This window comes from Danio rerio, chromosome 4 (genome assembly GCF_052040795.2).
Source record: "Danio rerio strain M-AB ecotype USA chromosome 4, GRCz13ab, whole genome shotgun sequence".
In the NCBI taxonomy this organism is placed as follows: Eukaryota; Metazoa; Chordata; class Actinopteri; order Cypriniformes; family Danionidae; genus Danio; species Danio rerio.
The window spans coordinates 15,817,735-15,845,556 of record NC_141024.2 but is presented as its reverse complement, the minus strand read 5'-3'; the positions used below and the strand labels follow the sequence as shown (position 1 = coordinate 15,845,556).

The window sequence follows — 27,822 nt, the reverse complement described above, 5'->3', positions numbered from 1 at the left end:
TTAGCAAGCTATCAGTTTTCTACACTGAAAAAATGATTTCACTTCAGATTTTGTCTTTATTGGTGAAGCTGAACAGTTGTACAGTTTTGATCACACATTATATAGTTTTTATTGTCACATTTGAACAAGTCTCTCCCTCATCTCTGAAGTCCAACTGATATGTGCTGCAGGTTTCGTAGTGGTCATTTCAGTCTCTGTGCTTCTTGTCTATTGTGAACATACTGGTGTGATCATGGACATGATCTTCACTAGGGCTGCACAATGTACCTTTTCAGCATCGATATTGCAACATGCACATCTGCATTAGTCACATTGCTGGATCTACAACAATTTTAAGTTGGAATATAAATGACCTGTGATTGTAAGCATGTTAAGTCGATTTCAGGCATTCAGGCACAAGAAATTATAAAGTTTGTAACTTTAGGAAATATTAACCATATCTAAGTATTAATATGATGAAGAGTATGCTGGGTCATTTTACATTTGATTAATTAATTTGTAGCGGAATTCTGCAAGACTCTCAGAAAATACTGTTTTTATAAGATTATTTGCTTTACTGAATTTATCAATGCTTGTGATTGGTTTATTATATTTTATGCAAATGCACTCCACTACAAAATCATCTTTATCAATCTAGAATTATAAATTCATTCCAAATTGAGCCAGTCGTTTCATCTGATCAAAGTATACTCAGTGTTGCAATATGTATCGCAGAAAAGTAAAATAATGCAATGCATGTTTTTTCCAATATCGTGCAGCCCTAATCTTCACATTTATTATCTGAAATATTAAAAGTGTTTGATATGATTAGAGCAGTCCTGATTTGTGTGAGAGCAGAATGGGGTGCTGTTTAAAAAAATGTCATGCCACTTCTGGATTGAGTTGTATTTTTTTAATCTTGCAATGTAGACTATGTGTTTCATATTGAAAGCTGTGATAATTTTGCACTTTCTCCAATCGCTATGCTTTTTCAAGGTCATGTAAAACAAATTCAGTTTTTAATAGTTTTCTTCAGTTTAAATCAGTTTATTTTATGAACAGGTTACTTAAAATTCTAAACACCTTCAAAGTACTGTCATTGCAAAACAACATGACATGACAAAGTGCTGAATTTCACATCCTTGCTTTCTCATTGCTGTGATTTTAGTTGGAAAGAGTTTATTTGTTATTAAGAGGAAAACACCCATCACTTTATTGTATTTTATCTTCATCTAAACATTTCTTAGCCTTCTGGAAAATATCTGAATGTGCTCTGGTTTCCCAAACTTCTTTTTACCCCTAAACGAAGAACTAACATGTACTTCAGTGTAAGTATCAGGGCTATCAGTGTGTGGCCTGTGAGTTGAAGAGCAGCTCTCTTCACCACCGCACATTTTCTCCACTAATGGATCTCAGACTCTTGTGCACACACGGACACAAGTAAACACACATACTCATACAAGGCCCACATTTCCTCCCACTGTTTAAAAAGTGAGCGTGATAGATGCTTTAGGGCCTCAAGGGACATCCACAATTCCCACTTCACTGTAAATTGAAAATTGGATTCTCGTCCTCTTTTGGGGACCCTAGAGAAGCGTGCATGTGTGCAGAATGGCAATCTTAAGCTTTCTCACAACTCCTAAGCTCCATATTCAGTGACTTCTTGGTTTTAAAACACTACCCATACACATGCACACATCACCCGTGCCACTAAAGAACCACAGGTCTTGCAGTCATTGGCAGTGTTTCAGACCAAGAGCAACATTACCCTCTTAAGTGCAAAGGGTGAGGGGAAGTAAAGATATGTGTAGACATTCAGGATCTCTCACTGTCTCTCTCAGGGCTTTTGAGTGCACTAGACACGACAGGGGCCATGGGCACGGCATTTGCCACATGGCTGCCCAAGGTCAGGCATGCTTAAAATCTCACACTCATCTGTCTCACACCATCTCCCTCTCTCTTTTTCTCTCGTTCCTGTTTGCTTTTGTAAAAGTGAGAGCTGCATTAAGGCTGGACAGTGAGACAGGTGGTCAAATGGCCTGTGCTTGTAACATTCCCTCCCGGGATATTTGATAGTTTCAGTCTTTAACTCAAGCTTTAGAGTATTTCCAAATCCAGCTGATGCTTTGTTAGTTGTAGGAGACGTAGCTTGGTTTACTTCTTTATATAAATTCAAATCACATTGAAAACGTGTTGGAATTTAGGTACTGGTGTGTAATTCTACAGAAAATTCTAGTAGACTATATGTTTTACATGTATTATAAAACATGTCATGTTATATTGTGTTTTTGAAAAAAATACCAGACAGTGTTACAATTTTGTGTGTCAGCCTGTATTCACACTGCAGATAGTGACCGGTCAACCTACCATGATTGTCCATGAAGGAAACAGGTCATTTGTGAGCGAAAACTGTGCTACTAGTGAAAGCTGGCTCTTTCTCTCCTTTACTCTGTCATTTCTCTCTGTCCTCTGGCAGCAGAAACAGTGTCAAGTGTACACGGGACACAATGCTAATAAAAACAGCAGCAGTTTGTTGTTTAGCCTCAGGTGGTAGAAGGACCAGCACGCACAGGAGGTCTTTATGTTAGTTGGCAACACATGCAGCACGGCTGCATCTGCAGAAGCCAACTCTCGGTTCCATTCAGGGTGCTTGCCGGCTCTTATTTGGTACTCCTTTGTCTTTCACTGCATTTTTCACATTAGCATCCTATTCGTCCCTTCTGTTTTTCATTACTTTCTTATAGCTTTCTCTCTGCTCTCGTTCCTCGTGGCCTCATGCCCAGAGAAAGTGAACAGCACCACTCTCTGATGGAGTCAGGCAATCCGACCTGGCCTCCCCAGGTCCCCGGCTGATTGATTGCCCTGGAGTTTACCTTTCCCATTCTCTCCTCCCCTGCATACTCAACCAGAAACCTTGTAACCTGAGTCATGCCCACAGAGGGCTCTCTCACGCCAGGTGTGACTCCTGCCAGCACACCCCATTTGTCTGCTGTAATCTACCCAGTTTTAATGGGTAAGAATGGGGAAAATTGCTTATTTTAACCGCTGTACACCAGAGCGAGATTCACTGTCATCTATTGTTGTCATTTTAATGAGAGATGAAAGATGTTGTAAACAAATCAATAGAGAAGGGCAGAGATCAGATGGACTGCACTGTCCCCCTCTGATCATTTTCAGTTTGAGATCAGTTGTCATCTTCATAAACTATTTTTACCCGATATGAGCTTTAGAAATGACTTGTGTAGGTGTAATTCAGAGTGATTCATAGGCATAGCAGGAAAAGCTTGGCTATTGGTGAGGGATTAAAGATTAAATCATTAAAAATGTTAACAAGAAGTGGAAATTAACTGTAATAATTGTCTAATTGTGATCATATTGGTAAAATCTAGCGCTGCCTCTTCCTCTGAGAAAAGCCCAGTTACCATAGTTACCCATGGGTTTCTGGAGAGGAAAATGAAGAGGAATGTCTGGCTATTTATGGAAAGAAACACACCAAGTTTTTGGCATATAAAAATAGCTGAAATTCTTGCTTTAATAGTCATCAAGCAGTAAATGCAAACAAGTTTATATAGATTTGAGATATCATTGATGTTTGTACCACAACTATTGGGCACTGGTTTTAAATCAAGGTTGAAGATGTGTTCAGATATTTTTAAGGTTAGTTTTTAGCTCTCTTCCCAACCTCTATTTCATACCATTTGACATGTCATAGGAGTCAGAAGAAGGATAGTCCTATGGCACAAAGCAACAGTTTCTGAGGGCTGTTTTCTGTTAAGTGAGGTCAATATGCTGGCCAGCAAAGCATAAATATAGTAACCCAGACTGCTGGAGAGCAAGAATCTGTGATGAGTCGGACACCGCCGGTTCTCCAGAGACATACAAAAGTCAACATAGTTCCACAAAATCACCAGAGAGAGAGGAAAACAACACGCTGAAGCGATGGATGGATGCCTGGGCTTATTTGTTCGACCCACACTACTATTGATCATAGGGAAAGTGAAGCAGAGGGGTTAAGGGTCAAAGGGGTCCATTTGAGAGGAGGTGTGTGTGCTTATAAACCACTTGGGGGGATTGTGTGACAGTTAATTAACAATGCATTAACTCAGTCTCAGGATGCTTGGCTCTGACCTTCATTTTGTAGACTGAATACCACGTAGCCCCTTAAACTCTTGGGTTTTAATTTATTACAATCATTATTATTTTGTCTTAGTGGACAGTGTTAACTAATCTTAATACTTTATTTCTTGAAAGTTTAAAGTCAAGGGGCATTAAAACATGGAACACTTTGTCAAGATGTGTCGAGAAGGCAAGGAAGAAAGAAATGTGCTGAAACATCAATGCATGTTTCGTTTAAATGTCTTAAGACAAACCTGAGGCAACAGTAATACCATTAAAATACCCTTTTCAGATCTGAGGCCATCTGATTGGATAGCAAGGGAAAACAGACAACTATCTGTGAATTGCTGCTTAGTTTAAGAGCCTCTCTGCAAGTTTGTTTATCCCAATCAACCTTCAGATAACCTCCCCCTCACTATCAGCACAGGAGCAAAGCCGCCCGCACCAGACTGCTGTTTACCCAGAAGATCTCCAGAAGAGTCTGTTAGTCTTGGAAAACAGGACCAGAGAGGCAAAAATCAATAACTCTAGGAGAGGGGAGGGTGCTCCCCAAGTTTAAATGTTCAGAAGTGTAATTTATGGAGCAGTTTGTTTACTCGAGGCTTTCATTTTTACCCGTCTTATCCCTCTTTGCTGCTTTGACTCTGAAAGGATGTTTGTTCATGTTTATGAGAGAATAGGTTTCTTTTTTAAATTGTGAGACGACAGTTAGTCTGTGCCAAACAACATGAAGTTTGCACACTCTTGCATATTAAATTTGTGAAAAGCAAAATAAAAAATTGCTAATATACTGGCCATTTTATTAGATGCCCCTGTTTGACTACTAGTCAACGCACAAACAACTCAATGTAGCAACTAGTCATGAAAATGTGGTATAGGTGATCTATGGTTGAGGAGGTTCAAACACAGCGTCAGATTGAAGTGATTTTGAACATAGCAAGGTCATTGGTGCTTGGTTCGAGTATTTCAGAAACTGCTGATCTACTGGGATTTTCAAGCATCACTAGGGTTTATGGTCCAAAAAATAGGAAACAACCAGTGAATGGCAGTTTTGTGGGCTGAAAAGAGTCTTGTTGATGCCCGAGGTCAGAAGTCAATAACCAGGTTCAAGCTAATAGTAAGGCAACAGTAACTCAAATAGTTACTACTGAAAGAAGAGCATCTCTGAACACATAAAACCTTGAAAAAGATGAGCTACAGCATAAAAACACACAGATGACATGCTGTAAATCACACTGGTTGGCCAAAAGAAAGAGAGTCTCATTTTCTTCAGCAATTTGGCCATGAACTCATCCTGCATTGTCTCAGCAGTTCAGGCCCTGTGGTGCTGTTGGTTAAATTATGTGAGGGATATTTTCTTGTCGGTTATGGGCATCTTGGTACTAATTGTATCAATTAATGCCACAACAGATTCGATTCATTATGAAGGCAGAAAGGGGTCCAACTTGGTGCTTGGTACTTGCGTTGTACCTAATTATGTACCTAATTATATTGTGTCTTGTGTAATCAGCATAGCTTTTAGTGAATGAAAGATGGTTGCGTCGTAAATATGTATGGTCTATATTTGTTTATTTTTCTAATCCCAGATTGAGTGGAAAACCTATTCACCAACATTTAACAACATTACATCCATCCCTGACGATCGCTCTAGTTCCCGAGGGCTACAATGAATAACTCCCATGACTGCTTTACAAATGTCCTGGAAACATTGCCAGAATGTTTTGCAGGCAGTCATTTTGCACAGGATGTAAATGAGCAGCAATTGTGATGGTTTGGAATGGCGTGAAGACAGATAGGCTGTAAATCATAATTAAGACCGCGAAAATAAGGCTGTCAGATTTCTGTCTCTTTTTCAGAACAAGGCTGACAGGCAGAGATTGGAGCAGATTGACAGAGATGCAGATTCCCTCTCCATTATAATATCTTTATGTATCTTTATTAGGATGGGTATGAGATGGATATTATTTTGGGGCAAATCAAGAATATCAATATGTCTCTATCCCAACAGTATCATTGACAGACTGTTACTGAGGCTTTATGAGAGATGAGATGATTGTTTTAAACTTTAATATGCACACAATTAATCAGGTACACATCTAAGTAAGACAACAGTATCAAATCTACGTTTTATTCATTTATTTAGTTTTTTTTTATTGTTATTTTTATGTTATTTTATATGAAAAAATATGCAAATGTATAGCGCCGGTTTTAGTGTATATTGTGTTTCCGAAATTATTCTTGCTTTATGATTTGCATTAATAAATTCTAAGTTCAAATGCATACACCATTGTCTTTCAACAAATCCAGTCTAAAAGCTTTACCTTTGCGTCCAAAATCTAGTTTGAATGGCTGCACTGGGAGATGTTTTAAAACAGTGCTCTTTGATCCACTGTACTGTGTGCGTGTTTGTTGAATGCTAAAGCTTTATGCCACTAGAACAGCCTCTCTCGACGGGGTCCTCCCATCGTTCTGTTCTAATGTGAGATGAGAGAAGAAGCTATCATTGTGTTTCAGAGGACTGTTTTATTGTCTGTAGGAAAGTCTATCGTAGGAAATGATGGTGCGGTAAAATTGTTTGACTTCTGTGTGATGCTAAAACTCAACGAATGTCATCTTGCAGAAAGAACTCATCGTTGTGTGGTGTAGTAAAGTGATTTATTTATATTTTTGTTTTGTTGCTTTATGTCATACACTGAGCTAGAATTCTGGGTATGTTCTGATAAAACATTTCTCTAAATTGGTTTAAATTCCCTAAAATTACTTTCTGAAAAACTTTACACAGTCAATATTATTACATGTCACAAATTACAAGAGTAACGGGACAACATTGAACAAAGAGGCTTTGTCTCAAAACAGAACAGCTCATTTTAGGTCTAATCTCTGACCAAATATGTAGTAACTGCACTTTGGACAGTAGTACTGTTCGAAGGTCAAATTAAGTAAAAATGTAGAATAGAAAATACAAAACAGGGCGGCAGAGTGGTTAGCACATTCCTCACAGCAAGAAGGGAACAGGTTCAAGTCTCGGCTGGACTAGTTGGCATTTCTGTGTGAAGTTTACATGTTCTCCTCGTGTTAGCCTGGGTTTCCTCCTGGTACTCCGGTTTCCCCCACAGTCCAAAGACATGCTGTATAGGCAACCTAGGTTTATTTTGAAAATGTACCTCTATATACATTTCTGGAGAGTACCAAATACATCCCTGGAGCTACGTTATTTTGCAGTTTTTGTTTTCGCAAATCCACCAGAGGCCGCTGTCAACTGAATGACTGACTGACCAATTGACTAACCCACCTTCCTCCTTCCCTAAACCCAACCGATAGTGTTTTCAAAAGCACCGAGTGACCCGACCACCCACCTCCCTAAGCCCAATTGACAGTTTTCAAAAGTAATCCAAAAAAAAAAAACCCTCGTCTGATTTTTACCACATTTACAGATCTTACCACATTCACACCTTATTATTTACTTATATATTTTATTTTTTGGATTCTGTTCCCACTTTCTGGAACCGTTCTTTACCAAACTCAAACCCTGTCATTGTGATCAAATCCTCTCTGCGTCTCAAGTTTGCTTACATACAGGCGAGATAACTGTACAGCTGGTAATTGCATCAATCCGTCCATATAGAGATAAGTGGTCAGCTGGTAAGCACAAAAAAAAAATAGCTTCATATGAAATAAAGCCTTATGTACTTCTGGCTATATAGTTCACAATCTCCAGAAATGTATATAGGACTACGTTTTCAGCATGAGCCTATGTTGGATATAGGTATAAGTGTATGAGTGTGTGAATGAGTGTTTATGAGTGTTCTGTGGTGACCTCTGAAATAGAGACTAAGCCAAAAGTAAATGAATGAATGAATGAAAATACAAAAGATTTACTGGTACACTGAGTAAATAATAGCAAGGTGTAAAAGTATCACATATATTAATACAGTGTCTTCGTAATAGAAGGTCGAATGTTGACATCTAAGATTATTCTTGAATGTGACAACACCATTATCATTGGTTCTGATCCTTGTTTTACTGATAAAAATGTTCGCCTTTAACATGGTGTACACTTACAATAAAAGCATCTACCGAATATATATATAAATAAATACATATCACCTCAGAAAGTTGTTGTGGAACTGACACCAACTCTGACAATACTCTGTAATTACAGCACTTATGTATGTGGTATTCCTCAAGTGCCTTAGACAGCTCATGCACAGAAGCAGTGCTATCAGCAGGCACCGTTTATTCTTAGTGCATTCCACCTCTGCTTTTCTTGAACGATTTGAAAGTCCTAGGTTCTTTTGGACCCAAAACACGCACAACCCCCTCCGTGCCCAGCGGAGAGCAGCATCTCCCCAGGGTGCCAAACCGGCTTTGTCGCCCCTGGCACTGAGCTCCTGAAGAGCCTGGAAGGAGGAGTTTGGTTTGCGGCAGGCAGAGAGAAAGAAACATGCTCCAAAAGTGACGGAAGCATCAGGACAGAACTCCAGCCAGACGCAGGACTGTCAGCGAGCAGAGATCTCTCAGAGAGCAGGCAGTCCTACACGACTCAACCTATCCCTCACTGTCACCACGCTGTCACCACAGAAAGAGAGAGGGGTGGCCTGTCCTGGTGTGACGGAGCGTGAACTTGACATGGAGACAGACACACCTGAGAGAGGAAGAGAGTGAGCGTGCCGCCCTTGATTGAAAAGACAGGGAGGAGATGTGGAGGAAGTTTAGGGAACAGCTCAAGCATAAAAGAAAATGCTGTCATTATGTATTCACAGTCATGTAGCTTCCAAAGGCATTAATGTGCTTTCATGAAAATGAAAAGATATTCTGAAGTTCACATCATTTGTGTTGTTCAATTCGACACAAACTTTCTGAATTTTTGTTTATTTAAGAGTGCACAACACAATATATAAAGACATTAATGGAAAATCTGTTTGGTGTTACTTTTCTAGAGAGGGTTTCTACATAAATATTATGGAGCAAAACTTTTTGGCTTTGTTATTAAAAAGAAAATGCATATCAGATTCATTAATCAATCATTGCTTCATTACTTCACACTTAAAAAAAAATGATTACTTGCTTATTTAAACAACCCGTTTAAAATGAGCTGAAACAACATAATTCTTGTCATTTCTTTGACCAGTTTGTTTGTTTTATGCTCAGTCCACTTCAATTTGCAAACCATTAAGTTTACTTAAGCATTTTGTGTTGGGACAACATGAAGGAATTGGTTGGGGGATTTGAAGTTCTCAGCATTCTTTAAGTGGGATTGAATTAATAAAAGTACAAAAAAAGTAATTACAATAAAAGTAATCTTAGGTGTTTAAAGTTAATAGAAATACTTCCTCACTTTAGTTTGAAGATTTAGAAGAGTTTTATGTAAAGTGTTGAGTTTTGAGATTTTCACTTTGCAGAAGCACCATGCTTTGGGTGCTGGCAGCGAAATTAACAAAAATGCAGTTTGTTGCTTTACTCAGTGAGCAATAACTGTCTTAAAATGAGTTCTGAGATCAGTCTCAGTCAGCTGTATATGTCACTCATCAAATATGCTTAAAATGGCTCTTTTAGTTGATTAAGGATAGCTTCAAATAAAACTAAGAAACTTTGAAATGTACAGCACATATTAGACATACATTATATAATCAGACCTTTGAGTTTAAGTTAATAAAAATACAAATGTATTTAAATTTTTATTTGATAAAATCATGTTGGACCGACTGAATTGCATTTAATTGTGTAAATATATATTTTTAGTTTTATTTTATTTATTGGATGAAATTAAATGAAGTTCATCCAATGAGTTTTTTTTTTTTTTGATTGCATTACAAAATTCAGTTTTTCCATCAACTGAAATTAAAGAAAGAATATTTATTATTAATATTTTTTTTTTAAAAATTACATTTAAATAATTACATTTGCTACAATTTCTGTTTGAATCTGCTGATTTAAATGAGCCGTCCACTCTTTGGAAAAAGTAACTACTTGGGGGTAGATTGGACATTATAATGCCTAAGTAACATCTCTACTTTTGGTTAGTTACTTTCCAAACATTTATCACACGCTGGTTTCAGTACATCTCAAAACGAAAATGCTCCAAATATTTGAGCTTTTCAATAACCTTTTTAAGTCTCTTAAACAACAGAACTTCTTGTCACAGTGTGATATAGCAACCAAAAAATATGCCGTTAGAATATGCTTCTAAATTTATCTTGAGAAACATTTCCTTTTCATGATTTTCCAACTGTTTGAATGATCTATAATGGTCCAGGAATAAATACCACAGTGAATTATGGAAAGAACTCTGCTCAGCAGGTGTGCCGCTTGGAACCAGTGTAGGTAGGATACAAAAAGACACACAGAAGTCCTGTGTTCACCGCAGCCTAATTTTACACAAGTTTCAAATATCAGGCGTGTTTCAGACTTTATTTCCACATAGCGTGATATTCCATTTCCCAAACTTCTTTCACCCTTCACTGACTCAAAGTGTTCATAAATACGGGACCAGATCAGAGAGTTCTCTCTAATTTGAGCGGCTCATTGATTTTTCCTCTGGGCACAGAGGGACCTGTTGGTTCATTCTCTCAGGTGGCTGAAGACCTGCTTGTTTGCCCTTTTGTGATAAAGGACAGACGCTCTGTCTATCTATGGCAACCGCACACTCTCAAATTTCTCTTCTTTCTTAGGTGGAGTCTTATTGAGTGTGACCTCATTACAATGCTTTGTTTAACTTTAAAGACAAAAGAGTCTAAATGTCCTTGCATCCATTCCTCCTTTGTCTTTTCAGACATTCTTAAAGGTCTTCCATGTTGCCGTGTGCGTTTTTCTGTTGTTACTCAGTTGACCCCTAAAGCTGAAAGGAAAAAGGATCTGTCTGCTCGTTCTTAACGTTTAAAGAGGGAGAAAAAGTTGTAAACGTTCCTCTGACAGCCGTTAGGCAGTCACAGGAGACATATCGGGTGTTAATATGTGCAATGTTTGATCAGATCTGTAGGGGACGCGGTGTTGGCGGAGACAGATAATCTGTTTAATATTAGCAGGGTGAGATGGGTCCCCTGGCCCAGGAGGAACGGGGACAGCAGGAAGATGAGATGAAGGAGCCTGTCTGAGGTGTTTTTGACAGCTCCTGAAATTGCATGCGAGTTTTGAGGCAAGTGCTGCTGCGTCACGGAAAACTTGACGCTTTTATGGCATTGAGATGAATTGTGGGTATTTGTGTGGATGTGTGCAATGTTTGATTGGTAGTGTGTCTCTCCAGCTGTGCCGTGGTTTGGAGTCAGATGGATTTTAGGAGCATAAAAGTGTTTAGAAAGAGGTCATGCTGATACTTTTAGCCAGATTTGCTGTTATGTTCAATAGAGCTGAACTAGTCTCATGCTTTATCTTTTATCTTTTTGTTACACGGATATATTGAAGTGGTTTTTACATCTGTTTTATTGAGTTGTTACATAATGTAATTTAAGTAACAAACTTTGAACTGTTTACAGACTTCATTTGACATAAAATATTTTCATATAATAAAACGGAAATGTTTATTTTATTACAAATTAGATTTTAGTTTTATAAAAAATGTTATAGTTCCAGCGCAAATGTATAATAACCCTGGTTTGTTCCAACTACACTTTTGTAAATTCACTGCATTACTTCTTATGGATTTGGACAAATGTACCACTTCCTTTTTATGGGGAAATAGACCAGCTCGAATTAAGGAAATTATTTTGCAGCTCCCTAAAAAATAGAGGGGTTTTACCTCTCCCAAATTTTCTACATTATTATTGGAATATCCAAAATATTTTATATTGGAGGAACAATATAAATTCTGAATTTCCTCGTTGGGCTTACCTAGAACAGTCCTCAACTCGTCTTTCTCTGGGCTCTGTTTTATCCTCTCAATTACCTTTACCTGCAAAGGTCAGTTTAAATTTAGTAGTATCCCAATCATTTAAGATATAGACTCAATTTAGGCAACACACTGGTTTACATAGGTTTTTCATTCTTTCTCCAATATTTAAAAAAACATTGTATTGCACCATTCAATACGGATGTGGTTTCAATATGTTGTTTGATAACAGCATAAAAATCATTGATGACCTCTACGAGAGAGGTATTTTCTCATCCTTTAATAACCTTTTAAAAAGATTTGACCTACCTAATTCACCATTTTTTTCCAGTCAGGCACTTTGTGCAAAACCTATTCCCTCATTTTCCAAATCATCCTGCTGAATCTCTACTGGATGACTTGTTAAGGCTTTAAACACACTAAAAACATAGCATTTCTGTCATTTATAATCTGATTCACAATATTAATCCAGGCTCTGCAATTCAAGCCAGAGGCGCTCGGGAAGAGAACTTAGGTTTTGAGTTATCTGATGAACACTGGGAGCATGTTTTTGAGCTCTCACACACTTCTTCTATATGTACAAGACATGGGCTTATACAATGTACGATTCTACATAGGGTTTACTAAACTAATGCTAGAAAATGCTATAAAATATACCCCTCTCTCAGCGATGCATCATCATCATCCACATGCTGTAGGAATGCCCTAAATTATTTGATTATTGGGCTAAAATATTTAAAAGCTTGAAAGATGCGTTTGAAATAGATCTGGATACAAATCCACTTTTGGCCATTTTTGGGTTGCCAGTAAATGCTAACCTTTCAGTAATGGTCTGAAAGAATTTAGCTCTTTTTCCTTTACTAGCAGTACGTCTCATTCTGTTTAAGTGGAAACATGTCTCTCTCATCTTTTGATGCATGCAAGTAGTGTTTACTTGCTTTAAATTGGAAAAAAAAATATTGTATTACCAAAGTCAACATTAGAACATGGTTAATGCAATATAACGTCTATCAGAATATAATGAAAGAAAATTGTATGGCAGAAAATAAAGCCCACCCCGGTGTGATATAGAGGTTCATAAGATGGCAGAAAGTGACTGCTGCAGCCTGGGTGTTTTTTGTGCAGGCATGTGTTTGTGCATCTCAGTATGCGTCAGTGTGTTGGGGTCGTTCCCGGGGTGCTCCACACTAATTTTCCACTCAGCTGAGGTTTGTGGCCCAGTGGGGGGCATTGGCCCCGAGGTCTCTGCTGGGAATAATCGGGTCAGAGCCACTGGGCTGCGTAATGACTCTCCACGAGTCTCTTCCTCTGTCTCTTCTCTCTGCTTCATGCCTCCCTCTTTCCTTCCATCCCTCTTCTCTGCTCTCTCCATAATGATGCTGACCGACTGGCTCTGCTCACAGGGGGCTCTGAGGGTCTCGCTCGCAGTGCTGCCTCTAAATTTAAACCTGCCATTTGTCAGTGTGGCTGCTCCGTCTTTTGTCAATGCTCTCCCTCGCTCCCTTTCTCTCTGGGTATCACACGGCATTTTAAAAGCATCTTATTTTCTATATGTGCAACTGAGAGGAGGTTCGTCTGTCTGGCCACTGGGCAATAGTTCAGCAAAATCTCCTCTTCTTGCTCTAAACTATTGGGAAACCATCCCACCAGGAAGCTTGATAACCATCTGGATGAATGTGTGTTTAAGTGCATTTTTAATATGCATTGAGTAATCTCAGTATGTTACTGTACTGTGATATGTAGAGCATGAACTGGCTACAGTTCAAAAGTCTGTCTGCTTGCACTTGGACTCTGTGGTAGCTCTGTGGTTATTCAGCACTGTGGATTTGCTTTTTGCTTTATGCATAATGAAAGCTAAGTCAGACATTTGGAGTGAAATTGGCTGCGCAACAGTAGATTTTTATTTCCTCCTCTCTTAAAACTCTCTAGTAAGGCTGCAGAGGTACGTTTTATACTACCTTCTCAATTTCAAGGTCATTGCAAATGGTAGAATCTTGATTACGCGCCTTCCTCAGATATCTATTATTTTGGCCAACTCCTTAGGCAGCAATCACAGAATGTACTGCAACATGCTCGGTGAACAACAAAATCCACGAAAATGCCATTTGAAGCTCATTCAATTCTGAAAAATATGTCATTTGCTTGGAGTATTGCATAGTTGGCAGCATGCTAATGAAAAACCCATTTGAAATCAACTGTCAATGTACTCACTGCTTTACTTTTTCCATCCCTTTTCACTTACTCTTCATCACTTTCAGTTTATTAATGTTAATTAGTCAGTGATGCTAAGCATCGTCTATAACTTTACCATGGCATCTTAAATGTCTGGCATGATTAATATTTTAAATCCAGTATTTGGAGGTATTATCACAATGTGAGAAATGCATGTTATACTATGCATACTGTATGAAATCTGAGGTCTGTTCCAGTAGTTGAGGCTTTACAGTATACAGTACATTACAGAACATGTCAAATCATGTTCACTAATATAATGCTGCCAGACTCCAGAAGATTGAAGCATGTGAGTGGCACTTGGCTATTTAAAAAAAAACTGAGACCACTTTAAAACTTTCTCTGGTTTTAGGATTTACAATTAGCATAACAATTGTATCGGAGTACAATGAAATTGTTTTTTAATCCGTAAACTACAGACATTTCTTCTAAGTGTAAAATACAAAAAAAAGCTTTGTATAAAGTAAAAAATAGGTGCTATGTCTGTTTTTAGGGTAACACTTTATAATAGCTAAACACTATGAATCATCTATTAAGCATTAGCAAACAGTGGATTCATTATTTGCTAAGCATTAACTCAACATTAACTCTATGTTAGTAAGCAGTTTATAACTGCAGCTACAAATGCTCAATTCTTAACCATTCTTGACTTCATTCAAAATGTGCTATTAATTGTATTTTCATACTTTGTTACTGATGCATTTTTCATGACTAAACTAAGTATCGCATTATTTACAAATCATTTATGAGTAATACGGGGTTTTTAATACCATTCAGAATGAATTAGTAAATGATTAATAAACTAATAACTTAATTTGTATGTTAATAAATGCTTTATCAACTCAACTTCATGCAGTTTTGTGACCTAATCTAAAATGAGGACTATTTATGCTTTATAAATCCCTTATAAATGACAATTAAAGGCAAATGAACAATACATCTTTGCAATCTTCACTAAAAAGTAAAATTATTGTAAAGTTTAAACATTGCTGAGTGACAGGAGTGTGAAAATATAACATAAAATTGGAAAAAAAAACATCAGCAATATAATAATTTAACGTTATATTAAGATACAATATTTCAATGTTATTTAGCGATGTTTAAACTGCGCAGTAATTTTATTTTAGATAAAATTGCAAAGATTTATTTTTAATTTGATGAAGTTTCATTTGTGCATCTTCAAATAATTTGGAATGAATAAAGCCGTTTATTTTCTCTCCTTTTCTCCTGGTTAGAATATAACTGAGCCTTTTATTGTAATTTATTAGGGATTTATAAACTATAAACAGCCTCACTAGATTAGGTCACAAAACTGGATGAAGTTAAGTTAATAAAGCATTTGTAATTCTTTCCTCTTATTTGCCTATACAAAATGTACACTATACAATTACATAATGTTTGCTTTTCTAATACTAGACTGTCTTTTTCTTATGAAAGCTACTTGTGCAGTTCGTCTCCAGTGTTTCCCCCATTACAGTAGTCTGTTCTTCACGCTGCAGGTCAGACCTTGGGAGTTACACACATTTTAAACTCCATTAGGTCAATGTCATCTGTCACACTTGAGCAATGTAATCCCTTATGTTTAATATAGATTTGCCTTGGCAAAGTGAGGTTTGTGCTGTTTCCGAGTATGAGCTTCAACTTATTCTTACTGTAAATTAACAGTTTTTGTCGCAGAGCAAGTGGAACTCTGTCGAATAAAAAACTCCATGAAAGATTTATTATTTTTACAGTACTTATTAATTTAGCTGCTTCTGGCTGACTTTTGTAGTATTCTCTCTCTCTCTCTCTCTCTCTCTCTCTCTTTCTCTTTCTCTCTCTCTCTCTCTCTCTGTCTCTCTCTCTCTCACTGTCTGTGGGATTGGTTGGTTTAGTGTCTTCTCAATCAAACAGAGTAAAATGGATTTTAATGCACTAATTGCATGTTTTGATTAATTTATTGACGTGTGTGTGTGTGTGTGTGTGTGTGTGTGTGTGTTTTCATTTGTTTATCTCCTCTGCTGGCATGAGTGATGTAATGTATTTTAGGTCAGTGTGTCAGAGAGTGAATAGAGGGTCATGAGGGGAACAGGAAGTGAGCGGGCAGGCGAGATGCCAATGGCTGTCCTTAGTGTTTTGCATGTGCCCACTCCTGTGCTCCCCGTCTGTCTGATCGCTTTGATGCGGTTTCATTTCCTGTTCATTATTCATCAAAGTGCCGCATTTCTCCATGTTCGGGGCAGAATTTACATAACGAGGAAAACAAATTACTCCTTAGTCTTCTAATAGAGCAGTTTACTTTACTAATGATAAGGTATTAAAAACAAACCTCCTGCGTGTTGACAGGTGCGCGCAGGATGACTTATCTAGGAGATCAGTTCATCAGATGGAAAAACATTTGCTGAGGGGACTGAGGCAGTTTTAATAACCAATTTAACTCATACACACGTCAAAGTATTCATCAAGCAGAAATACAAAGCAGAAAACTGGAATTACGAGTCATTGTTAGTAACAATATTATATTAATATAGTTTTTTTTTTGAGTAATAAATTATCCTTATACATGTTTACCATGATTTACAGAATGCATCTACAAAATTTTCATTCAATGTAACAATAGTTTATAAACCTAAAACCCAAAATTATATTAAGAATTGTAGTGGCTATTTTCTCTAAGGAGGCTCTCTCAGTGGTCAAGAAACAAAGTCTTACCCGGGATGTCTTTTACAAGTTTTATTCTTTATAAAGAAGATCACAGTCATACAGCAACAACAGTTTCTGCAGAGTGAGATACTAAAGCAAAGTGTGTTCCCCTTTTTATCTAGTTTGTACTGCTTACGAGGTCAACTCCCAATAAGGCCTCATCTACAATTACGTCAGGCGTCTTCTGCTGTTCGTGCGATATGCTCATAACAACCACACATCCTTCTTAGGATAATGAAAAAGCTTTCACCTAAAGAAATATAGTTATCTATAAAAATGTACACATAGGTTTTATGATGAACATATGGAGAACACAGATACACACACATGTAATAATGAGTCTTAGACAAGTTTCTAACATATAAAGCTCATCTAAAAATGAATTTCCATTACAGAATCATTAAAAGATCCCACACTATTAATTAGTTGCTATTATAAATCTTTATATTTTGCCACTTTTTAAAAACAAAAAAATTGGGTTTGTCAGCAGTAAGTTTTTGGTCATTTAAAATGTAATACATTTTTTAATTATCACATACTCTCTTATATACCTTAATAAATGCATTAGACAGACCACCTAGTTTTTCGCGATTTCGCCATCGCTGAATCCAACGCAAAATCAACAAAATTTTCTCTTTTTTGCGATCCTACAAAATTCTTAATTAAACGCAAAATAATGTCAAAAAACATAAATAATCTCATAAAGCATCCAATTCCAAACCATATAATCAATTTAGATTTATTTCAGTTAGCTTTCCATTTCACATGACTTATTGTTTTACATGACTTATAGATGTTGTATACGCAGCACACGTGATGTATTTGAGCAAAAATGATGTCTCACCTGCGCCCTCACAATCATTACATTGCATGAAAGGAGGAGGTACTGTAACGCATGTCCTTACCTAATACCTAATACCTAGGGAATACCTAACGCATACCTTAGCGAGGTACATGATGTCAGATGTATATATATCTAAACATATATATATATATAGATAGATAGATAGATAGATAGATAGATAGATAGATAGATAGATAGATAGATAGATAGATAGATAGATAGATAGATAGATAGATAGATAGATAGATAGATAGATAGATAGATAGATAGATAGATAGATATAATTTTTATAATTATATATATATATAGATATTTTTTTATTTATATAGAGTTAAAGTGATATTGATAATGGTTTTTCTTCTGGAGAAAGTCTTATTTGTTTTATTTCGGCTAGAATAAAAGCAGTTTTTAACTATGAACCACCATTTTAAGGACAAAATTATGAGCTCTTTTAAGCTTTTTTTTTTTTTTTTATAGTCTACAGAACAATAAACAGGAATAAACAGGAAAAAATAAGCAGGGGGGGGGGGTAATAATTCAGGGGGGCTAATAATTCTGACTTCAAATGTATATTTATAAATATATTTATTTTAAATCGCAAAATTTCTGGGAATTACCAGCAAAAAATCATCAAAAACTAGGCGGTCTGAAATACTAGGCGGTCTGAAAAACGAGGGGGTCTGATTGGACACTTGCTTGTCTGCATTATTTATATGAAATTACTTTTAATAATTCAATTTATATTTCTGTATACATTATGTGTGTGCATTTGTTATATATAAATTATTCATATAAACATGTAGGCTTTACTTAAAAGTTTGACCACAATAAAATTAGAATTTTGATTGAAGAAAATTAATATCAGTTTTATACTTTTCTTGATTCCAACAAATATTTAATTGAACTAAGTAACAAAAGACACAAGCATGTTGCTGTTCATATTGTTGATATTTTTCTCTGAGCCTGCTTTATTGAAGCTCATAAATGAAGGCTCATAAATGTTTTTACAGTCCTCTCAGGCCATAGGCAGACATCTTCTTTATAACCCTTTTAAATAAGAAATATTCTCGTCCTTACTGTGGCTTGTTTCAGCCACAGCCAGTCAAAGCCCCTATAATCTCAAAATTATTAATAGACAACTCTCATACGCCCCCTGTTGGTGAAGAAGGATGATGTTTGTGTTTAAACAGACATATTTTCTTTCCTGTAGTCTTACATAATGGGTGCGGACAGAGTGAGGTTTGAGAGACTTGTTAGGTGCGACTGTATGTGATGTTTTATTAAAGGCCTTTGACAAGTGCGTCTAACTGTGGGATGCACAATCTTGCCAAATCATCCAAAGGCACACATAAGACGGTTTGTCTCTCCCACCGCGCTCTGAGAAAGACACACAGTTTCTTGCTTAACAGTTCAGTGTTTCACCACCCATAGATTCCACCTAGTGTGTGAGTGTGTGTGTGTGTGTGTGTGTTTGAACACGTACTACACAGCATGCTTATTAAATCAGCTGCAGAAAGGGGATTCAGGCTGTGTGATTGGAGCTACAAAGGAGGCCATTCTGATTAAACGCATCTTAGACCTGCTTAGCACAGAGAAAGAGGATGATTGTTGCCATTTTAAATCTCTTTGGTTTCCTCTTTCATTCAGCAGCAGATTATTCCCATTCTGTTCTCAGAGTTCTCCACGTTAGGCTTCTTAACTTTCCAATTCATTTACTGTCCTACCTCTCTCGCTCTCCTCTTCTTTTCTCCAGTGGAAGAAAACGCTGTCACAACTGTCATCCACTATAAACTTCTCTCTCCCTCTTGTAACGACTCTGATTTTTAGTTAATTGCTTCACAGATTTGAATAAAGCCAATCTGGATTAGTGAAGGGAATGACAGCCTAAAAAACCCAGTTAGAGCAGAAGGTTTACTTCTGTACTATGCAAGTACTGTAGGTAAAACTTTTATATTTAAATTAAAAACTTAAAAGCACAATTTTTATACGTGGTAATAATATATATATATATATATATATATATATATATATATATATATATATATATATATATATATATATATATATATATATATATAAAATCATGGTCAGAAATGTCTTAAAAGGATTTATTTTTATGTAACATATACTAATACTAATAACCTTATTACGAACAATGATGTACAAACTTCATTTCTTAATGGTCATTATTATGGGTAAAACCAGGATGATTTTTCATGTTTCTCTGGCCTCCTCAAACTACCCAGTGTTTTGATCAGCCTGATCTCACGAGGAGTCGTAACTATTTTACATTTTGTCAGTTTAGTGGCTAATTCGTTCTAATTCATACGAGATCAGTCATACAAAAATGTACAAATTTAAAAAGGAAAAACCATCATTGAGGGAATAGGCAAACCATACTAAACTGTACGAATGATATCCTACGATTTCATATGAATTAACCACAAAATCAAAAAGTTCAGAATTGCCGTGAGAATGTGCTGGTTTCTGTTTTTAAGCACCCATATTATGGAGCTAAAAATATGCCAAAACAATCTGAATTTAAATTGTGTTGATTTGAATTATTGACAATTTTAATTATTAATTTTAATTATTAAATTAGAATTTTTATATGCCGTTTAAAAAATAATTTGAATTTGATAACTTAATTTGAATTTGAATTTCATAACTTGAATATTAAACATCTGAAATGTAAGACAGCTGAATTTTTTCAAGGCTGAATTTTTTATAGATGCGTTTTCAAACTCATTTACTCTTCGAGTTGATGACCCCTGACCTACTTTCTGCTGAATCTGAATTCCACTATCTGTGAAAATATATATTTGAAATTTAGGATATTAAATTTGATGTTCTAAATTTCTTCATCTTGAAAATTTGAAACTGTATTTTTACAAACTGGATATCTGCAGTCTATCAATTTAGAACAAAAAAAAATCTGAAGTGTGGAAATGCGTCTATAAAAAATTCAGCCTTGAAAAATTCAGTTGTCTTAAAATTCATATGTTCAAAATTTAAGTTATGAAATTCAAATTAAGAAATTTAAAAAAAATTAACATCATATAAAAATTCAGATTTATTAAATTACAATTGTCAAAATTTCAAATTAACAGAATTCAAATTCAGATTGTTTTGGCATATTTTTAGCTCCATATATAACCCTACTATTTAATTAAAAATCACTAGTGTAAACAGGTCTGAAACCTGCTTAACCCTGGTCCTGTAATCTGATGTGTCTGGATTAGATGTTGCAGTGTAATGGTAGTCTCCTCGTCGGCTCTGTGACCTGGTGTTGTGAATGGATCAGAGCGGAGTGTGTTTGGATCTGAAGCGGGGGTCTCTGAGCTCTGATTCTACCCACCTGCAGAACTGGGGAGTGATGAATACACTTCATTAAGGGTAGAACACAAAGCTGGCTTGTCCCTCGGCCTTTGGGCCTGCTCTGCTTCCACAAATAGAGTCGCTGTTGTTTTAGCACTGCCAAGAGAACAGAAACAGGATAGAGTCACCAAATGGTCTTTCTTTGTTTCTTTCTTTCTTGCTTTCTTTCTTTCTCTCATCTGAAATATGAAACAGAAATATAATGCATGGATTTGGACTAGTAACCAAGCTTGTGTTCTATTTTCTTCATGCTGTTCTGGTCACAGATGGGAGATGGTTGGACGCATTTGTGCAGCTGTTTTTATTTTCCCCTGCATTCTATCAAATGCTTTGTCTTCCTTTCATGGCCTGTCATTCTCCCCTCCTCAGGAGCTCACGTATTTCTTTTTGTCTTTGTTTTCCAGGTGTACAAGAAAAGAGAAGTGTGAGCGGTCATCCGAGCCTCGCCGCTTCGCCTCAAATATAAAGCAGTGTGTGAGACTCAGTGTTCACCCCAACAACATCTCTGTGTCCCAGTACAGTGTGATGGTGAGTGCTAATTATCAATTCTCACCTGGGTTACTTGGGTGTAAATCGCACCATAAAATATCCTTAAGGAATAATGAGGAATCACTGAACCCCTTTTAAGTGTTTCTGAGGGCAAAGCCAAACGCTGGACATATCGACATTAGCTTTCTCTAATTCAGTTACGGAGACCATTGCTCTTCTGGTTCCATCATTAATGTGATCATGCTCTTATTTAAGTTCAGCCTTTATGGATCTGCCTTTCGCACTGATGGGTTTATGATGACGCGTCATTGCGATTGACCGTAATACATGTTTCACAGACATTTGAACACTCGATATCTAATGAGATCAGACCCTGACCATTTATATTGGTATTATTTTAGATATATTTGAATGAAAATCCATATTCTGGTTGTTATTCTTTAATAGAAAAAGAAAAATCTGCTTCTTGTTAATTCAATGTAATCCTTAAGCATTGCTAGTCTCTTAAGGAAACATTGGCGATCAAATCAAGTAGGTTTTCATTGTCATTTTAACCTCCAAGGTGATACATACAATCTAAATTTAACAACATAAATTAGCAAAAACTAACTAGCCAACTTAGTTAGCCTACTAGCTAAGAAATGACAGACTGACATAAAGTGCAAATGCAATAATGATAAGCTGGATATTATACTTTATTTTCCATCATTTTGGACAATAATTAAATAAATTCATTAAATTTTTACTTGTGTCCCTAATAATTCTACAAAAGAGCTTGACTAATTGCAGAATGTAGGGCATGAGACTCTTACAAATGTAGGCCATGATGTTTCTTTTAATATCTAAGTTTCCTCCTGACTCTATCAATTGTTCTTTGAAGCATTGCTTTTTCAACTATCTATACCAATTATCATCTACAATTACCTGTTTTATCATACACACATCTGAACGAATGATTGTGCAAATAACAAAGTTGCATATTGTTGCATAAAGCAAATTGTATCATTCATATACATAAAAAAAGCGATTGGTTGTTGTGTCTACATGATTGTTTTATAACAACATTCTGATTAATATGAAATGATTAATGTAAGTAAACAGTTATGGTGTCTTATATCAACTCATATCAACATTCACTTTGTCCAAATCCCTAGTCAGGGTAGTTACTTTCTCTATTGGTGTTTTTTGTTGGCTGATCCCAGCTAAGTGCAGACTCTACCACTCCCTCATTGAGTGTGTGTGCGTGTGTGTAAAATCCATCAAAGCAGGCCATGGTTTCAGACCTTATCCTCATGTAATCCAGCACCTCCTCTGAGCCTTTATATCAGATTAACGTCTCCACTAGAGAAGCTGGCCTTTCAGCTGATTCAGGATCTGTATTCTGGGCCCAAAATCAAAAACCCGGCTACTAGGCTGTATCAGAGCTAATAAACGTCCTAATGTCAGCATGTAAAGCAAGCTTTGTGCTCCACAGAGCGATGCTTAATCAGGACCTGGATATGTTTAGATACCCTAAACCATTAACACAGCAGTTTTTTTTTTTTACCATATGTAAGCATTTATGTCAACTGTATCTCGGCAACCAGTCAAAGCAGCTGTCAGGAGATTCTGTAGTAGCTGTTCACAGTCATTGAAGAGTTGATGTTATCGTATTGCTCATATCATGATGTCCTTATTTAAACTCCTCAGGTGTGTTCGAAGAGTGCTAAAGCCTTAAGCTTGAGATAATGAGCCCAATCCTCAGAATTTTCACAATCTTAATCTTGAGTATGCCCCTGATAACTGAGACTAATTTAGTCCAAGCTGGGATACAAGGATGCATCATACAGAGTTAATATGTCCATATAACATGTAAATACACAGAATGTAGAAATACAATACTATACAATATTAAGCAAATATTCGTTTTGTGTGTGTGTGTGTCTGTGTGTGTGTGTGTGTGTGTGTGTGTGTGTGTGTGTGTGTGTGTGTGTGTGTGTGTGTGTATATACAGTTGAAGTCAGAATTATTAGCCCCCCTGTTTATTATTTCCCCAGTTTCTTTGTAACGGAAAGAAGATTTTTTTTCAACACATTTCTGAACATAATAGTTTTAAAAACTAATTTCTAATAGCTGATTTATATTATCTTGCCATGATGACAGTAAATAATATTTGACTAGATATTTTTCAAGACACTTCTATACAGTTTAAAGTGACATTTAAAAGCTTAACTAGGTTAATTGGTTGAGAAAAAAAATCAAAGAGGGGCTAATAATTCTGACTTCAACTATATATATATATATATATATATATATATATATATTTTTTTTTTTTTTTCAATGATAAATGTCGTGAGCACAGTATTACAAGTCAAGATCGTATTCATGTAATAAAAGCATGCGATTTTCTTTGCTTGTGCTCCAATGCACAAAATTTCTTGAATGCCCTTAAATATACACTGGTTAAGTGCAGAATTTCTTGTCCTCTCTCAAATAAATGCTGCTGAAGTGTCATTTAGTGCATTTATGTAACGAGCATGTCTCTAACATTTATTAGATTTGCTAGGAATATTTATGAATGTCTCTTATAATAACATTAATCCGCCCTGAAGTAAAGTGAATATTGCTAAACTCCAGCAAGATAAAGTCATTGTATGCAGAACCATAGACCTTTATCTATAAATAAAGTATAATTATGGAAACTGTGTTCAACTGAAAGCTACATCATGTTTGCTGGCCTCATGCATCGCACAGATGATGTCAGTCATTCAGAATGTAACCTTAAAGGGTTAAACAAATAACCCTATATATATATATATATGCTATTTTAAATAGTAAATAATGACTAATAATTTTATTTTTGATTAAATAACATTATATATGTATACACAATTATGTGAGTGTGTGCAAGTTGCAAATACATAGAATAATGACCTTTTCTTTCAAACTGATATTACCTGCAGTGCAATCAAATTTAACCTATACACTAAAATACACTACAGTGTTTCATTGTCTTGACCTTTTATGATATTAGATATTTGTTTGAGGAGATCAACACAAAGCTCCTTTTTTGAGTCTGCGTGGAGAATTTAGAGACTCAGGCTAATTTCTCATAGAAAGAAAACATTTATCCATCTTTTTTTGGGGGGTGGGTGGGGGGGGTTGTTGGAGTATTTTACATTTGATCCAATAGTTCTTTTTGGACCTTTACATGTCCAAAGTGTGCTGTAAACCACAGTAAAGCCAAGCAAGTTATCTCTTTTGAGTGCATTTACCAAAGAAGATTTTTTTTATAATACTGAAGCTCTGATAGGAAGAGTATAGCACTGGTATAGCATTATCCTGAAGGAGAATTTTCTAGTTGTTTTTGGAAAACCTGAATATAGTTAAACACTATAGATGCTCTGAGAATTCATTTAAATGTAGATTTATTTTATCCATACAATTTTAAAGTACAACAAGAGGTACAATAGGCAAAGTCTCATAGCTATCGGGTCACTGTGGGTCAGTCGGCAGCTCTGTTTCCTTCTACCCGCAAATCCTGAAGCATAATTAGAAACCTGTATCAGCATCTGAAGTCCACGAGAGTCTGCTGTCTTGATGCTTTCTTCTGTTGAGGCAGGAGGTAATCAAAGACACCATATTCCTCGTGTCGTACCCTCTGCTGTGAGAGGCCTTTTTTTTGTTTGTTTGTAGGGTTCCTCTCAGAGCGGGATGATTTTCATATTTATCGTGGCCAGCAAGGGTTTGTACGCCGCTGCTTGAAATGTAATTGAAGAAATTCTCTCTGCATCCCGCTCTAAAAGGAAAAATAAATTAAATCCCAGAGTGGCGCCGCCATCCACTGGTGCATCCTGAACTTTAATGGGAAAGCGGAAAACAGCGAAAGAGGGGGTGAGATGGGAAAAGAGTGTCTGCAACATGTCCCTGCCTTTTCATTAAACAGCAATCTAAAAACAGCCCCGGTCAGCCGTTCTGTTGAGTAAAGGGTGTTTCAGGCCGTATCACCAATGTAATGCTGAGTGCAGGGCCACTCTATGCAAGGCTCCGGCTTCCTATTAGTGTGGATATTCCGATTTCATCCACTTCACCTCCCATGATGCCCTCACAGAGCGTTACTGCACACTTCCTCCCCGCAAAAGAACAAACTGAGTCAAACTGTGAGAGTTTTTTTATTTTCTTTTTTACTGGGCAGATCTCTATTACTACATAACTTAATTATTATCTTACATCTATCTTTTTATATTCATATCTACATATTAAGTCACACCTTTTAGATTTATACAATTCTATAAAGTGGAGATTTTAATAGGAATTCAGATTTATTCATAAAAAAAAAGTATGAATGTTCTGTTTTTTCCCTATTTAGAAACAAAAAGGATGAGGTTGAATTGCTAATAAGATTAGAATTTAAATGAATGTTTTAAAGATGATTGTAATAAGGTTTGATGGCCCCATTACCATTGGGAAGAAGGAGGCAGAGAATTGACACATTTTCATTCATTCATTCATTTTCTTGTCGGCTTATTCCCTTTATTAATCCGGGGTCGCCACAGCGGAATGAACCGCCAACCTATCCAGCAAGTTTTTTACGCAGCGGATGCCCTTCCAGCCGCAACCCATCTCTGGGAAACATCCTCACACACATTCACACAAACACTCATACACTACGGACAATTTAGCCTACCCAATTCACCTGTACCACATGTCTTTGGACTGTGGGGGAAACCGGAGCACCCCCACGCGAAGGCAGGGAGAACATGCAAACTCCACACAGAAACGCCAACTGAGCCGAGGATTGAACCAGTGACCTTCTTGCTGTGAGGCATCAGCACTTCCTACTGCGCCACTGCTTCGCCCTTGACACATTTTAAATTTTTTTATTAAATAAACATAAAACAAATAGGAGGCAGCGGATAGATAAATATAAACCTGGAAAGGGACAGAAGTGTATATTTTGGAAAGATATACAAGATTACAGATGTGGTGTTGTGGAATGGGATGCCAGCTCATTATCTTAGGAGATGATATAAAGAAATTGCAGTGTCTCACAAAGCAAAGTAAAAGACAAAAGTTGCAAAGAGAGCATTTGTTTCAAACTAATGACAGTTGCTACTTCTCACTCTTCTCTTTGTCATCGTCCCTTTTTCTGTTGCTCACTTCATTTTATTCCGGTCTAAGGCAACACATGTGCTTCTGAGCAAGACTTGAAATTCATTTGAAAGCTAGAAGCCAGAGGGCATTGTGGGTAACAGAGATGGCAATGACAGAAAGACAAAAAAAGAGAGAGCGGTAGTTCTCCAGATGAGTCATATAGAAAAAAGAGAGAATAAAAACTCTCACCCAGTAACCCTCTCTCTTTCTCATTCTCTCCTTCTCTCTCTCTCAATATCCCATCCACTCGTGTTCAGCGAAACACATTAGAGTCAGTACAGGCTGACTGATGGCCGACTGGAGTCTCTTGATGTCTCTGGACATTTTCCTCCTGGAAATCTAGGAGATTTGTGGCCGCTGGTTTGGTGGCTGTGCGGTTGGCCATGTGTCAGCTGGGATTATTTAGGGAATGGCCGCGTGTGTTTTCTGGGATGTCTTGATATCTGTGGCTGGATTGAGATTTCCCATGTGTGGAGTCTGCAGAAGAATTGAGCATTTCAAATCCCGAACATGAGAAAACGTCTGTGTTACAGCAGTTTTAGGAACTGTGGCAGACTTAAAATATGAGTTCATTCTGTGCATGGTGTTACTGTTTGCAAAACACACCAAAGTTTGTCCTGTCCATTACTTACTTTTATTTTCTCCCCTGTCTAACTTCAGTTTGCCTTTTCTTCTTTCCTTGACAGCTTGTGCTGGAGGCTCATAATGTGCCAGAACTTTCAGCAGGGGTCAACTGCACCTTTGAGGACCTAGCAGAGATGGACGGACTAGTGGAAGGGAATCGCATAACCTGCAGTTCTCCTGCAGAGAAGGAAGTCCCACGCATCATAGTAGACCAAGGTGTGAAGATGTGCTGTCACCCGCCAATCAAATACATTGGGAAATTGGGCTAAAGGCCTGGATGTTGGCTTTTGTTGTGGCAGAGTGAACCAGACAGAGACTAAAAGTCAGACAGCTTTATAATTGGAAGCACTGGATCGAGAGATCTTCTCCAGACTCTAGAAAAGCTAGATTTATATCAGAGAAAACGAAGACAGTGTGTGTGTGTGAGAGAGAGAGTGATAGGCATAAACCTGAGCAGAGTTGGAAGTTTACGTGCTCATTATCTCGCCTGCAGCTGTTGACTTTTGCCGCAGGACGTGTT

At 36.9% G+C, this 27,822-nt stretch overlaps 1 protein-coding gene across 3 annotated transcripts in view; it reads left to right on the top strand.

The window, feature by feature from the left end:
* plxna4 (plexin A4) overlaps positions 1 to 27,822 on the top strand; it is a 236,645-nt gene that overhangs the window by 160,888 nt on the left and 47,935 nt on the right. For all 3 annotated transcript variants that reach the window (XM_087246098.1, XM_087246097.1, NM_001004495.1), the window contains 2 exon segments: positions 21,461 to 21,584; positions 27,365 to 27,518. In XM_087246098.1, coding sequence (XP_087102224.1) covers positions 21,461 to 21,584; positions 27,365 to 27,518 — 278 coding nt within the window.